Here is a 16,956-nt window from a genome sequence, read left to right as displayed (position 1 = left end):
CATGCATTGGAGAAGGAAATGGCAACCCACTCCAGCGTTCTTGCCCAGGGAAGAATCCCAGGGATGGGGAAGCCTGCAGGGCTGCCGTCTATGGGGTTGCACAGCGTCGGACAGGACTGAAGCGACTTAGCAGCACCACCAGCAGCTTATTTGTATTAGGGGCCATTAGCATAATTAAGTATTGGGTTTTGAGTCTCACCAGGTGCGCTAGATGGTAAAGAATCCAACTGCCAATGCAGGAGATTTAAGAGATGCAGGGTCGATCCCTGGGTGGGGAAGCCCCTGGAGGAGGGCATGGCACCCCACTCTAGCGTTCTTGCCTGGAGAATCCCAGGGACAGAGGCGCCTAGAGGGCTGCACTACAGTTGCAAGAAGTTGGACACGACTGAAGAGACAGCAGAGCACCATCAGGTGTCGGGTTTTGCACCTCACCAGGTGGTTTCTCAGATCTGCCCTTCTTCCTGCAAGGTTCTTTCTGAAAGTTTTATCCACCTTCTTCAAAGCCCAACTCAGAAGGAGGCAAGGAAGCATCCCCCTGGGCTGAGGCACACCCCGTCCACGGGATGCATGCAGGGCACCCGGCCACAAGCTCAGGTGTGAAGGGTGTTAAGCTGGGGACCACCGATCCCATCTTTCCATGGCCCTTCTAGTTTTATGATCCAAGAAGAGGCATCACACGTCTTTATACCCAAGAGTAAAGACTCTCTCTCTCTGTCTCTGGCCTTTACAATCGCCTGACACTCAAAATGTACATCGACACGCAGCAGCCAGGCACTGATGTGAAGGGCCCACTTGAAGAAGACCCAGAACTCTACTCAGTGACCTACATGGGAAGGAAATCTAAAAAGCAGGGGATGTAAGCATTCGTATAGCTGATTGCTTTACTGCACAGAAGAAACTAACACAACATTACTTCAATAAGAATTAGGGGGGAAAAGAAGGCCCATTAAAGCCAAAAGGGAACGCTTGATTACTTAAAGGAAAATTCTAGTCACCGAAGACTGCAGCAGGTTAGATTTCTTTCCTTAGGGTATTTAAGAATTTGCTTAGGGAATTAACACATCGTGGTGGAGAGACTAAGGGGAAAAACAAAGCTAATATGGCAGGAGTCAGGTGAAGGCCCATCAGAAATGAAAATGCAACAGCTCTAAAAGGATAAGCCACTGGAAAATACAGTCAGTCCACAGAGACTTTTCCAGGATTCCGTGGATGGGTGGAAACTGTCGCTTCACACACAGATGTCATGAATTAGCTAACAAAGTCCCTCTGTCATGACACACACTGATTAAAATATAACTTCCTCTCAGTTTTGGTTTTAGAATTATTTAACTGGTAAGAAACAGAAAATCTATGAAGAATACTTTTATTCCTATTATAAAAAAATTATTCAATAGTAAAACTGAGAACTCCACAGTCTTTAATCCACATCCCCATTCTTATTCCATTTCTGTAAAGTGTTCCGTTCTTTATCAGAGACATAAATACCTCTTTTGGTGCTGAATTGCTTTCTCTTGTAGACTACCCTGCCATAAATCAAGCATTCACATAGAAAGCCAGGCCTTCGCAAACTTCTATTTACACTGCACCAGACAAGTTCAATCTTAGAATGTGTGTGTTAGTTGGTTGTGTCTGACTCTTTGAGATCCCATGGACTGTAGCCCACCAGGCTCCTCTGCCCATGGAATTCCCCTCCAGGCAAGAATACTGGAGTTGGTAGCCATTCCCTTCTCCAGGGGATCTACCTGACCCAAGGATCCAACCTGAGTCTCCTGCACTGCAGACGGGTTCTTTATCATCTGAGCCACCAGGGAAGCCCAGATCCTAAGGCCAAAAACTTTGTGAGAAACTCCACCTTCTCAGGCGGAGCCCTGGGCTGTGAACTTAAAGAGCTGCAAGCTTGATGTGAACATGTCACACTTCATAAGAGCAGGGCACACTTTCCAGAGGCCACCTCGAAAGTACTGTTGTGAAGAAACACTGCAAGACAGGGGCTCATGGAAAGAAGGAGAGTTGAGCCATGTGACTGGAGTCATAAGGGAAAATAAAAATGGGGGCGCATCCTCCAGCATGAATAAGGTAATATCAAGAAGAAAGGAGAGTCCTGAAAATAAAGGTTCTGTATGTGGATCAATTCTGACCTTACGGTAGTTCTACCAAAGTAGACCAAAACTCACCTTTGAAACATTCCTTCAATTTGTTTTTTTTCTAAACAAACTTCATAAACAAAATGATGAGAAATAATTTCCTTAAGACCAATCACTATTCAAATCAGTTCTGCTAATATGTATCAGCTGATTTATGAGGAGAGACCGGTATTTCTTCATTATATTGTGCCAAATAAAAATAGCTATTTATTACTTGGAAAGAAAAAAGAAAGAAGAAGAAAACACTAGCTGTTTGAAACAATTTGGAATCCATTATTTAACTAGTGGCTTTACAGTTTGTTCAAACTAGAGGTTTTACTATAGTGTATTTGGGGACAGAGGATCATTCCAGTCAACTTCTAATTCATTACTGTCCGCCCTTCTGTTAAGATATTACTTTTCAGGGGTGTAGATAACAACCCAATTAGCTATTGTGGAATGAAATGGCATAAGGAAGAGATAAAGGCTGTAAATTCACTTAGGCTTTTTGTGGTATTGCTACAGTAATTGAATAAGAAACCATTTTTAATTCCAGGTCTCAAACTAAAGTGTAAACCCCGGTGCAGTGACTTTATAAATTAAAAAAAAAAAAAAAGTCACTTGGTTCATAAGACTTCATAAAAGAAAAAAATAAGATCAAAGAGAAAGTAGCCAAGTACTCTTCCTTCTGAAGGAGTTTTAAAGCATTCAGAAGTATAAGAAAAAAACACAGTCTGGGGTATTAGAAGCCGTTTGGATTCTCTGAAATTATGAAGCACACAAAAACATTCTTTCGGTCGCTGAGATTACTAGGCAGTGCTGTGTGTTTAATTGCTTGGCACAGGCCATTCTAGTAATGGGAAACCCAAATTCCTGGCACTAGGTGTTAATCATTAACAGTGACAAGCCTTCGTATAGTGGTTCAAAGACAGGTGCACACACCCAGTGTACAGAGACAGACATGCAGAGATAAGAAGCCAGGAATTTGGGGAGGAACCGGTATCTATGGAGGCCACAGTTTACTGAATAACACAGAGCACGGCCAAGTCACTGACCATTAATTCCAGGTCTGACGCCTCCTGCCTCAAGCAATCAGTGAACAGGAAAGGGAGATAGCGCACATCTACTGTGCTTTTGACTCCATCAAAAAAGATGCAACTTGAAACCTTCCAGCAAAAAAAAAAAAAAAAAAAAAAGACTATATATTCTTTAATTGTAAACCAACGACCCACAACATACCGTAAATGCTGTATTTCAAAAAGCACTGCACAGAAGTCATATATATATATAATAAATATATCAGAAATCATACATATATATGTAAAGATATCACTGTAGTATATTGCAAAAATGAACCCAAAGAATAGCAAAGAAACTACTTATAAGACCTCAACATGGAGAAAGCAGACATCCAGTCTTAAAGCATTCTTTTTTTATTTTCTCACCACATATGATAAGAACTGAGCTTCCCTTGTGGCTCAGCTGGTAAAGAATCCACCTGTAATGCAGGACAGCTGGGTTCAATCCCTAGGTTGGGAAGATCCCCTGGAGAAGGGAAAGGCTACGCACTCCAGTATTCTGGCTTGGAGAATTCCATGGACTGTATAGTCCATGGGGTCACAAAGAGTCAGACATGACTGAGTGACTTTAACTTAACGATAAGAATTAACTCACTGGCTGTGCCTCTCTCCTACGGTTTCATATATAATTACCAAGTTTAAAATAATAAGAGTTAGTTATTAACAACATCACTTCCAAATTTTAAATTCTGTGATGCCAAGTTTTATTTTTCCTCCAAGTCTTCTTCCATTCCCCAAATGTTTTTTACTTTTGCTATTAAGCATCTCATTTCAGAATTCCTGAAAATCATTTGGGAAGGGGTAAAAAAAAAAAAATCTTAAAAACTTGTTAATAATATCACTGATAGTAATCCTTCAAAGAACTGCAAGGCTGAAAAAGTAATGCACTCAGTCATTTTCCAGCTCAGAGCCCCATTTCCCAAGCACCTGGGCTGGGGATGGGGCTGCGGGTGCTGGCAGGAACCTGCCCGGCTTCAGTCAAAGCCACTGCTTTCCTTGTTGCAAGGTGAACATGCACACTTGTCAGCACTTAGCAAGCAGCACGCAGGCCTGAGCCCTCTGGATACCTCGCTCGTGGAAGCCCATGCCACCCTGAGGGAGACAGCGTGGCTGGGACACTTTGTGGGGGTGTGGGAGGATGGCAGGACAGTCTCCGTCAGCCAGTGGCAGCGCCCCGACCCCAACCAGACAGGCTGGCTCAAGTCCTCGGTCCGTACCACTTTGCTCGACTGCTAGAGATTCTGGCATTCTGCTAAAGACTTAATACAACACGGGGGCAGGGCAGGCCACGGTTTAGTGACCTCCCGTGTGCACACCCCTGCCGTCCGCCTGAATTCCTCGAGGGCGGGGCCAGAACAGCTGGAGCAGGCTCAACTGTCCTCCTGCTCGGCTCCAAGAGCTGGGAAGTTGTTGAGACTCGATCTTCATGCCTGGAGCGCTCACTTGAGAGGCCTCCTACTTCTGAACCCTGAACAACCGGAATATATCTTCTCTCTCACCTGCTAGAAAGTCCCTCCAGCACTAGAGGACAGCCCCGTACTGCCCAGCCCCCCTTCTGCATCCATTTCTCTTTGAGGGCTCAGGTGTGCAGGCCCCTCCCGTGTCCCTGGCCGTCCACCTGGGGGAGCTCTTTAAGACATGGTGCTGTGTGTCTGACTTTTTGTGATCCCAAGGACTGTCATCCACCAGGCTCCTCTGTCCATGGGATTCTCCAGGCAAAAATACTAAAGTGGGTTGTCATGCCCTCCTCCAGGGGATCGTCCCAACCCAGGGATCGAACCCACATCTCTCCTGTGTCTCCCGCACTGCAGACAGATTCTTTACTGCTGAGCTACTGGTAAAGTCCCTTTAAGACATGGTGCCATCGGTTGAACGTGATGCTGACGGTGTGATCTGAACAGACTCAAACAGGATGACTGTTCCTTATTAAATGAGCTCCAGGTACTTATTAAGGGGGTCAGGGTCCAAGATTGCATTTATCAGTTTTGAATTTCTAAACTCACAAAACACTGAAAAATCTAAGGAAGTCAGTAAATTACCTAGAAGTCTACTATTTGAAAAAATGGCTTACAAAAAAGAAAAAAAAAAAAAAGGATTTTAGCAGCTTACAGATTTCCCTCTAACCTTTATTCTTAACTAGTTAAAATTATGAAATATTTTATATATACTACAACTAGAGAGAACAGCAAATACTCATGCACTTACTATCCATATTTAACAGATGCTAAATTTTTACCATATCTGTTTCAGACCTGTTAAAGTCCTCTGTGCATCACAGTGAATCCTATCCCCTCACCTTCGGACCTGCTGTACTTAAGTTGTATCTTTTGTATCCTTCCTCTGTCTATACTTTGCCCTTCTGTACATTTGAATAATACTGTTTTCTGTAGTCTTATAAATTTATACAATGTGATTATCCCTCTGCAACTGCTTTCTCTGCCCAATATTATACTGTCTGAGATTTAGATGGCACTAGAATCCCCTTGCCAAAGGAGATGCAAGAGACACAAGTTCAATCCCTGGGTCAGAAAGATCCCCTGGAGAAGAGAATGGCAACCCACTCCAGTACTTTTGCCTGGAAAACCCATGGATAGAGGAGCCTGGTGGGCTACAGTCCACGGAGTCACAGTCCAAACACGACTAAGCACTCACTCACTACTATTCATGTTGAAACATACAGCTGGAGTTCATTCATCTGAGGACTGTACAGATTGCTACTGTAAGAATATACAGTAGTTTAGGCATTTATTTTCCTATTAATGGATACTGGGGTTGTTTCCAGTTTTTCATTATTAAAAACTATACTTAAAAGTGAATAACCTTAATTTCCTTGCACATACGTGTGGAAGTTTCTTATCTATAACCAGAAGTTAAACAGCTGAGGTGTCCGCTACATAAGATTCAAAATAGAATTCATGGCATTTACACACTTTTAAATCATCTTTTCACTGAAAAAAATATGACAGTTGGAACTTCCCTGGAGGTCCAGTGGTTAAGAATTTGCCTATCAATGCAGCGGACACAGGGTAGATCCCTGGTCCAGGAAGATGCCACATGCCTCAGGTCAGCTAAACCACATGCGCCAACTACTAAGCCTGTGCGTCCTGGAGCCCATGCTCCACAAGAGAAGCCCCCGCAGTGAGAAGCCCACGCTGCAGCTAGAGAGCGGCCCCAGCTAGAGAAAGCCCGCACACAGCGACGGGGATTCAGCACAGGCAACTAGTCTTTAAAATGACAATAATAATAAGTGCTAATATCTCTCACCTATTAAGACATATATTCGTAAAGAAATTCTACTTAGGTATTTAATGTATCTATGGAACGTCTACCATGTGCCAAGTTCTTTGCTCAGTGTTACAGAGGAACGTGACCAAGGATAAAGCAGAACAGCCCATGAACTTAACGAGTAGGAAAGGCAGACCAAGGACGACACAAAGAAGCAGATAATAATAAAGTATGGCCCAGTGTGGCTGTGATAAAGAAAGTGCTGGATGCTGCGACGCTCTATGTGGTGCAAAAGATGAAGGGCAGGGGGCTCTGGGGCCTGAGGATGCAGCAGCAGCAACTGTGTGGAGAGGGTAAGCCAGGCCAGGGACAGACAAAGAATATACTCAAGGGCCGAAATGCAGGAGAGCGGCGCTGGAGGAGATGGGAGAGTTCAGGCTGGCTGAGGACAAAGTGAGGCTGAATGTGGGAGAACAGAAGACGCTATAAAGAAAAGGAGTCGGCCACTGAGGCGAGGTGGTTCTGATTTGCAGTTTAGAAGTGTCACTGGTGTGCTGAGGGGCTCAGTTAGGGGAGCAAGGCTGGATGCAGGGCACCCAGGTAGGATGCTGCTGCAGGGATGCAGGTGATGAGTGAGGACCACAGGGGTCAGGGGAGTGAATTACCACCGATGGCCCTTGTCACAGGGGAGGCCACATCGTCAAGACCTTTGAGACTGGGTACCTATGGGAACAATATCTCATTACCGCACAAAGGAAGCAGGAGGAGGGACGGCAGATGGGGAGTGAGAAGGAGGTTCTGACTTCAGTGGTTGACTGGGATAGCACATCAAGCCCCTTTTGAAAACTTGTCAGCGGGATCCAAACCCTTAGCCTGGCGGTCCAGGACACAGGATGCCACATCGCAGAGCTCTCACACTTGTCCCAGCACACAGCAGACATTCAACACATTTGCTGAGAGGAAATTGTGACATGGAAACTGACAACAATTTCCCCAAAGATATACTTTTAAATTTTTTTTTTTTTTAAGAGAAACATTTACTGTTGGGGGAATACCCATGACATACCTTGTATTAATTCACAGTTCAGCTTGGTAATAGCAGAAGTAAGCTACTCACAGACTGAATTTAGGTGTAAGGTATCTTGGCCCCATGCACAGTATTATTATACACTAGCTCAAGAACTGTTATGCATATATATTATATACACACACACACACACATATATATATATATATTCAAACCACAAACAGAACTTTTTTGCTCTTTCCTCTGCAATTAGGTTGGCTATGTGCCTTCAGTATTATGGTCAATGCAAAAGTCTAGCGATGTAATGCTGAGTCATACTACGAAAGTCAAGGTAATTTAACATGGGAGAATGACCCAGTTACACGATAATCCCATATTTTTATGTCAAGCACTGGAACACGCAAATGGACTCTTTACCTAGCAGAGCATTATGGTCTATTTAAAAAGAATTCTACTCTTTTAGATCGCTAATGGGAAGTTGAGGTAGTGCAGGCTCAGCCTGGTGCTCTGGGACCACCTAGAGGGTGGGACGGGGTGGGAGGTGGCAGGGAGGTTCAGGAGAGAGGGGATATGTGAATGCCTATCGCTGATTCATGCTGATGTATGGCAGAAACCAACACAGCTTTGAACAGCAATTATCCTCCAATTCAAAATAAAGAAAGAAAGAAGGAAAAGAATTCGACAATTTTAGAATCACACATATATGGCATATAAAAGTGCCTTCCTGGACAATGACGTAGCTTTATGAAGTCTATCAATAACTTGCAATGTGGTATTGCCCAGACATTTACTGCACATTGCTGTCGCTCAGTTGCTAAGTCACGTTCCACTCTTGGTGACACCATGGACTGCAGCATGCCAGGCTTCCCTGTCCTTCACTATCTCCTGGAGTTTGCTTAAACTCATATCCATTGAGTCAACAATGCCATCCAACCATCTAAAATTGTTACCCTCTTCTCCTCCTGCTCTCAATCTTTTCCAGCTTCAGGGTCTTTTCCAATGAGTCACTGGAAAAGAATAACTGGGTCATTCTTCACATCAGGTGGCCAAGGCATTGGAGCTTCAGCTTCAGCATTAGTCCTGCCAGTGAATACTCAGGATTGATTTCCTTTAGGATGGACTGGTTTAATCTCCTTGCTATCCAAGGGACTCTGAAGAGTCTTCTCCAGCACCACAATTTGAAAGCATCAGTTCCTCAGCACTCAGCCTTCTTTGTGGTCCAAGTCTCACATCCGTACACGACTGGAAAAACCATAGCTTTGACCATATGGACCTTTGTCAGCAAAGTGATGTCTCTGCTTTTTAGTAGGCTGTCTAGGTTTGTCATAGCTTTTCTTCCAAGGAACAAGCGACTTTTAATTTCATGCCTGCAGTCACTGTCTATAGGCCTTTTTTGTACAGTTCTTCTGTGTATTCTTGCCACCTCTTCTTAATATCTTCTGCTTCTATTAGGTCTATACCGTTTCTGTCCTTTACTGTGCCCATCTTTGCATGAAATGTTCCCTTGGTATCTCCAGTGTTCTTGAAGAGATCTCCAGTTTTTCCCATTCTACTGTTTTCCTCTGTTTCTTTGCATTGTTCACTTAAGAAGGCTCTCTTATCTCTCCTTGCTATTCTCTGGAACGCTGCATTCGGTTGGGTATATCTTTCTGTTTCTCCTTTGCTTTCACTCCTCTTTTTCTCTCAGCTATTTGTAAGGCCTCCTCAGACAACAACTATTGTCTTCTTGGATTTCTTTTTCTTGGGGACGGTTTTGGTCACTGTCTCCTGTATAATGTTATGAACCTCCGTCTACAGTTCTTCAGGCCCTGTTTACCAGATCTATTCCCTTGAATCTATTCATCACCTCCACTGTATAATCATAAGGGTTTTGATTTAGGTCATAATTGAATGGTCTAGAGGTTTTCCCTATCTTTTTCAATTTAAATCTGAATTTTGAAACAAGGAGCTCGTGATCTGAGCCACAGTCAGCTCCACGTCTCGTTTTTGCTGACTGTATAGAGCTTCTCCATTTCTGGCTGCAAAGAATATAATCAATCTGATTTTGGTATTGACCATCTAGTGATGTCCATGTGTAGAGTCATCTCTTGTGTTGTTGGAAGCAGGTGTTTACTATGACCAGTGTGTTCTCTTGGCAAAACTGTTAGCCTTTGCCCTGCTCCATTCTGCACTCCAAGGCCAAACTTGCCCGTTACTCCAGGCATCTCTTTGTTTCCTACTTTTGCATTACAGACCCTGTAATGAAAAGGACATCTTTTTCTGATGTTAGCTCTAAAAGGTCTTGTAGGTCTTCATAGAACTGTTCAACTTCAGCTTCTTCAGCATTAGAGGCTGGGGCATAGACTTGGATTACTGTGATATTGAATGGTTTGCCTTGGAAATGAACAGAGATCATTCTGTCATTTTTGAGATCACACCCAAGTACTGCATTCTGGACTCTTCCGTTGACTACGAGGGCTACTCCATTTCTTTTAAAGGCAGCTTCCTTGGTGGCTCAGACAGTAAAGAATCCACCTGGAATGTGGGAGACCTGGGTTCTATCCCTCAGTTGCGACGATCCCCTGGAGAAGGAAATGGCAACCCATTCCAATATTCTCGCCTGGAGAATTCCATGGACAGAGGAGCCTGGTGGGCTACAGTCCATGGGGTCACAAAGAGTCAGACATGACTGAGTGACTAACATACACACACACAAACACACACACACACACACACATGCCCACAGTAGTAGAGATAACGGTTATGTGAATCAAATTCACCCTTTCCTGTCCGTTTTAGCTCACTGATTCCTAAAATGTTGTCCACTCTTGCCATTTCCTGCTTGACCACGTCCAATTTACCTTGATTCATGGACCTCACATTCAGGTTCTTATGCACAAGAGAAGAATTTAATCTATTGAACAATTATATACCACAGACAACCAAGATAAACTCTGAGTCATCCAAATGCTACAGTGTTACAGAAATAGCTTTTAAAAAGTAAGTACTGCCACTGAAACACAGCAACGTGCCCCATACTTGGGGGCTTGGGGGACTGCTGACAGTCAGGCATGACTAGGAACTCACTTCCCAACTTGTCTGCCTTCCTATTACGTGTGTTTCTGCTTCACCTGCTTTACACTTTCTATGTAGGTAACATATACACAGCTTCAGCATGGTTAACATTCAAGCTTATTACTTTTCTTCTCTTAAAAATGCATACACCTAGAGCTTCACTCATCACATTAAAAAGTTCAAAAGTTCTTATACAATTTTCCAGTTTCTTCAACAAAGTAATGCTTTAAAGACAAAAAGAGGGGAAAGAAGGGGGAACTAGCATAAAAGAAGTTTTAAAGAACCTAATGGAAAACATGCAGCCCATGCTGAAGTTCTGATTTGCACCAATCAACTGTAAGAAGACATCTTTCAGACAAACTGTGACATCGCAATATGGAATCTTATATGGTATCAAGGAACTACTGTTATTTTTAAAGATAATAATGTCAAGAAAAATATTTTTAAAATTCTTACTCATCAGAGATGCATTCTGAAGTATTTAAAGGTAAAATGACAAGAGTCTAGGTTTTAACTTAAAATATTCCAGTTTAAAAAAATAAGATGATAATAAGAAAAAGAAATGAACAAAGTGACAATCTACTGACAATTATTGAAGCTGGTTAATGCACACAAAGGGTTTAGTATGTCATTCTTTCTCCTTTTTAAAGTCTTTTTTTTTTAATATTTAAAAATTCCTTTAATAACCTTTAGTAAAAGGTTATTTCTTTTCCAGGTATACATTTTGAGTACAGTTCTGTTTTGTTTTAACAGGAAGGAGAGAATCAACAAATATTGATGTGTGAAAATATTTTTTAATAATGGTTTAGTGGTTTAGTCTAGTGGTTCTTGACTCATGTTCTCCATAATCTTCATGAGTGTGAGCATGTTATGCAGTTAATATTAATCACTGACCTTTTCCTTTGTTCTCAACTCATCAAACATTTGCTGAATTTCCAGTTTCCAGTCATCTTGCATGGAATGAAAGGACTCTTGAGGCATTTCAGTCATAACTGCCTTTTCAATTTCAGTCAGTTGTTCAAGAATTGAAGCAAAAGATGGTCGAATATGAGGGTCTTGTTGCCAGCATTCTAAAATAAATAAGAATCATACTAAGTCCATTTCTCCGCATAGTTCAGACTGTCAGCCTGCGTTGACAGGGTCTGTGCAAGATTTTAAACATCAGGTGATGATGATTTTGAAAATGTTATTTTACACCATGCCTGTGTCAGTAGCCTGTGAAATAATTATTATTAGATAAGGCTCTTGTTGTCTGTATGACTTGACATTAGTATAAGGACGTGTGCTTCCTCTGCCTTACCATGAACTCTATCTCGCCTAAGCTGCCCTCATCACATGACTTACAGTTTCAGAGTTCTAAAAGTCAGTCCAAGAAAACCTAGGTCTCTAAGATGTTATAGTCACAAGAGAGGTTCTAAGCAAGGTAACTTACTGCTCACAAAAAGAGTTACTTAACAGTTTTTAAAAAGATAAGACCAAAATAGATAAGGTCATGGCAAAACCATGCCAGCTGAGACTATAACAGATTATTGATCATTAGGTAGAATTAAAAATAGCACATATGAAGCCAAATCAATATTGCCTTTGAACTCCTCTAGTGTATTTGATGACAAATTTATTACCATTCAACTGAATTTTGTATAAATGAGTTATTATTAAACTGGATTGTTTTTAAGTTACTTAGTTCATCAAAACTTAATCTGACATCTTAGATCAAAGACATGATTTCTTTTTCTTAAAACAGCATAATTATTTAAAATCATCTGAAAATTAGAATCACAGAAATTACCCTTTTGGTTTAAAAAATATTCGGATGTTCTCTTTTTGTGGAATATTCACTGGCATACAGCTGTTTCACACTGTTGTGTTAGTTTCTGCTGTACAGCAAAGTGAATCAGCTATGCGTGTGCTCACTTGCTATATGTACACATCTATCCCCTCACTTTTGGATTTCCTTCCCATTTAGGTTGCCAGAAAGCACTGAGAAGAGTTCCCTTTGCTGTGTAGAGTCTGTTCTCACTAGTTACCTATTTCATATACAGATGTTCTACTGAGTGATTCCCCTTGATCCCACAGGCACACAGAGACACCCAAATACCTTTCATGAGCTTGGCAAATGGCTCAGGGCAGGTGGAGGGGATCGGCAGAGTGAGCTTGTTGACCGCCACCCCGTAGGCCACAGCCAGGCCGTCAATGCCACGGTAGGGCACCTCTCCCGTGAGCAGCTCCCACAGTACCACTCCGTAGCTGGAAAGTAGAGTTTTCACAAAGTTAAGTGGGATTTTTTTTCCTCATGACACAATCAATGGGAGAAACACATCAGTGCCTTCATCCAGATCCTAATCATCTTCTCTTCTAACAAAGCCCATAGGGGCCCTTATCCCAGTGTGAGAGGTGGGTTCTTCCACTTAACATTCCAAACATATGCAATTACTCTCCTTCCAGAAATCAGTTATGCCTTCTTCTGAAGAAGTGAAACTACTTAGTGGATAGGAAAGCTTAAAAGCAGAACATGACTGAATTAAATAGGGTCCAGAACCAGGCCTTTTCATACTGTTGAGCTGACTCATTGGAAAAGACCCTGATGCTGGGAAAGATTGAGGGCAGGAGGAGAAGGAGGCGACAGAGGATGAGATGGTCGGATGGCATCACTGACTCAATGGACATGGGTTTGAGTCAACTCTGGGAGATAGTGACAACAGGAAGGCCTCGTGTGTTGCAGTTCATGGGATCGCAGAGTCGGACATGAATGAGCGACTGAACAACAACAAGAACCAGGCCACACATAAAGAGCAATGTGGCTGTTCTGATGTTCGTCCTTCTGTCTCATTTTTTCCACACCTCCTGAAGATCTTCAGGACACTGAAGATTCCAGCCCTACAGAATTTCATGCTATACAGCACAGGACTGAAGTCCAGTCATGCTGTTTTAAAACAGGGTTTTGAAATTGCTTCTCTCTGCCTCTCCTTTTATATTTAGAAGATGTGTTACTCATGTTTCCACCTAATGCCTACTAGTAACGGACAAAGAAATCCTGTGGGCCTCCCTGAGCCGGCTGGGAGGACATGACGCATCTTTTTTATAACTGAGGGAGGAAAAGTGAAAGGAGAATAAAAAACAGGGAACAAGCGCAGCAGCCAAGCTCTTCACAGCATCCCCAGATGTGATATAGGTGTGCGCTGTGCTGTGCTTAGTCACTCAGTCGTGTCCAACTCTTTGTGACCCCATGGACTGTAGCCTGCAAGGCTCCTCTGTCCATGGGGATACTCCAAGCAAGAATACTGGAATGGGTAGCATATCCCTCCTCCAGGGGATCTCCCCAACCCAGGGATCATCTCTTGCATTGCAGGTGGATTCTTTACCAGCTGAGTCACTGCTGTTTCAGTTCAAGGGCAAATGAAATTACATACAAGAACCAGCAAACTCACAGTAGAGGGATCTCAAAATGAATTTTTAAATGAAGCTGAAGGACCAAATTTCAGTTCACATCCATACTACAGACTCTGAGTTGGTCCAGTTCAAGACAGTACAGGGGAGCATAGAAATAAGCCTTGAACATTACACATATTTATTTTCTTCTACAAAACCAATCAGAACCTTAGTTTTTCTCTGTTGTTGTTGCTTAGTTGCTAAGTCATGTCCTACTTTCTGTGACTTCATGGACTGCAGCCCACCAGGTTCCTCTGTCCATGGGGTTTCCCAGGCAAGAAGACTGGATTGCCATTTCCTTCTCCGGGGGATCTTCTTGTCCCAAGGCTCAAACCTACATTTCTTGCATTGGCAGGCAGATTCTTTACCACTGAGCCACCAGGAAAGTCATCTTCAAAACATAAAGTGCATTCAGATAATCTTCTGTTTTGTTACATAAAACATCAATCACTCTCGACACTCATCTGACTTTAAAACACATAAGCATGGGGATGGGACACAGGTTTGTACCTATGGCTGATTCTTGTTGATGTATGACAGAAAACCACAAAATTCTGTACAGCAATTATCCTTCAATTAAAAATTCAAAAAAAAATAGCATATAAGGAAGGAGCATATTTGCTTTAGGCTCTATTAACATAAGGGGCTTCCATTGTAGCTCAGTACATTCCTTCCCTCGGTAAGGAATCTGCCTGCAGTGCAGGAGATCTGGGTTCGATTCCTGGGGTGGAGAGATCCCCTGGAGAAGGAAATGGCAAGCCACTCCAGTATCTTTGCCTGGAGAATCCCATGGACAGAGGGACCTGGCAGGCTACAGTCCATGGGGTTGCAAGAGTTGGACATGACTTAACAACTAAACCACCACTATTAACATAAGAAGTACAGTGCTATTCACTTTTCTAATATTTTCAAACTTCATCAACTAAGTTTAAAAAAGTTTGAATGTTTTTGTGTTTGTGTGAGTTAAGTTTTACTTGGGGGCATAATGAGGACTATAGCCCAGGTAGCTCTGAAAAACTGCTCCAAAGAGGTAGGGGGAAGGTCAGTGTTGTATATGACTCTAGTGCAGGCAAGCGTAACTTTTTGGCAGAGGCTTGCCAGTCACCAGGAACAGATAAAAGTTTGAAATTTAAAGAAGTAACTTCTCATTTCTTCTGTTTGCTGCTTATATATGATACTTGAGCATAGTTTTAAAGACAGCAGACAAAAGGCGGTAAGATATGTCTAAGCAAAGGCAAAACAGCTCAGAAGCAACAAAAGCCATTTACCTGTGCACTGGAGCTGATTTCTGAGTCTCATCTGATCATCTCCTGATCTTAAGAGATACAGCGATTCACGGAATCACAAATACAAAAAGGCATCTATGAAGGCCTGGTCTGCACAGAGACTCTGGAGCCCCGGTGCCTGTCATCCTGGCCACGACCACTGCCTTTATGGGTCTCTCCAGTAGTGCCCACTGGACTCTAGACTACCCTGGAAACATTGAGAAAGGGATGTAGAAACAACAGAATGTGCCCATTCAAATGGGGCTCACGGATCCTCCAGCTGATGTTCTGCTGGCTCAAAAGCAGAGGTGCTCCGTCCTGAGGCCCCTGAGGCCAGGGCTCCTTCTCCACCAGGAGGAGTAAGAGGGCATCACTGAAAGGCACCTGGACCTGGAGGCAGCAGACCCGGGGCTGAGCTGTGGGACTGTTACTCTCTGCTGACTGTGTTTCACTCACATGGCCTTGAAGCTGATCTTGAACCACTGACAAAGTATTAGGGATATCTGCCCTACCCTCTCAAAGCGCTGCTTTACATATTTTTACAAAAGGAATATATAATGCAGTACCTCTAAGTTATATAATGCAGTACTTCTAAGTTATATAATGCTATAAGTATTAGTAATTAAGTTGTAAACAGGTTTTTTCAAAAGTTATCTGCTTAGTTTCTTAAAAATTATCTGTATTATGATGCATTAGCAGAGACACATACTTAATTTCAAGAGTAAGTAAACTTAATTTACAGTTCAATCAACAAAAATCATTTCAGAGCAAGAGACCAAAAAATTCTTAGAATAACCGAAAAGTGTCTAAATTCAAAGAAGCTTCCTTGCTATTCTCAATAGAAAATAACAAAATTAAAACAATAACAGCACAACTTTGTCTCTTGGAAGTTTCAGAGAATGAATAATTTAGGATAGGTCATTTTTCCAGAGTGAAGTAGTCTGGTAAGAACCAATCTGGAAAAAAAAGGGGGGGGAACTATTTCTATGGGACAATTTCTAAAGCATAATGCATATTTTTCTGCTCTCTGAAACTCAGTGGGATATAGTATAAAAAGCCCTCTGCTAAGAACACAAGTGATCTAATGATTAAGGGCTGTGGTGGCAGGAACACGGCTCTTAAGCCAGGGATCAGAGTATGCTATTCATTAGCTTTACAATTCTGAGGAAATGTCTAAATCTGTCAGTGTGAACCTGGGGTAATCACAGGAGTCACAGTAAAAGTTCAGTGATAATATCTGCCAAAGTTATCTTGTAGGGTAGTAACTGGTAAGGAGGTAAGAGGCAGAAAGAGGACAATCACTAAATACTCTAGTATATACATATAATACCAGCCCCACGGACCAGGGCGATGCTTCTTGAATGCAATTATTTTTATGGGAATGTTACAAAGGAGGTTCTCAGGCAAAGGTCTGTGTAGTTCAGAGGGACAGCCTTCCCTGCCTTCCACATTCTGACACCGAGGACTGTGCTGTGACATACTGATGCATTCTGGAGGTTTGTGCGGACGTCTGGCTCCACACCAGGTGGCTACGCAGGCCAGTAGTCTCGGGCCTTTTTCATACGTTTCAGGCTGTCTTTTGCTCCTGTCGCCTACCCTGTTCTCAACTGCCTTTTTAAAAATTTTTCTTTTTTACCAGCTTAGCATCCTTCTCCCCTCTTCTGATTAGATGCTTCTACTGAAAATCAGACAACCAAGCTTATATTATACAACTGAGCAAAGAACAGATTTTGAGGGAATTCCTCTCCATGAGT

At 42.5% G+C, this 16,956-nt stretch overlaps 1 protein-coding gene across 1 annotated transcript in view; it reads right to left on the bottom strand.

The window, feature by feature from the left end:
- Positions 1 to 16,956, bottom strand: part of MAP3K21 (mitogen-activated protein kinase kinase kinase 21) — a 60,105-nt gene that overhangs the window by 20,595 nt on the left and 22,554 nt on the right. The window contains exons 3-4 of the mRNA XM_015104330.3: positions 12,607 to 12,755; positions 11,403 to 11,578 (exon numbers count right to left, since the gene is read on the bottom strand). Coding sequence (XP_014959816.2) covers positions 11,403 to 11,578; positions 12,607 to 12,755 — 325 coding nt within the window. The remainder of the gene's footprint in view (positions 1 to 11,402; positions 11,579 to 12,606; positions 12,756 to 16,956) is intronic.

This window comes from Ovis aries, chromosome 25 (assembly GCF_016772045.2).
Source record: "Ovis aries strain OAR_USU_Benz2616 breed Rambouillet chromosome 25, ARS-UI_Ramb_v3.0, whole genome shotgun sequence".
NCBI classification, from domain to species: Eukaryota; Metazoa; Chordata; class Mammalia; order Artiodactyla; family Bovidae; genus Ovis; species Ovis aries.
Note: the sequence above shows the minus strand (reverse complement) of the source record. Positions and strands in the feature narration are given on the sequence as shown.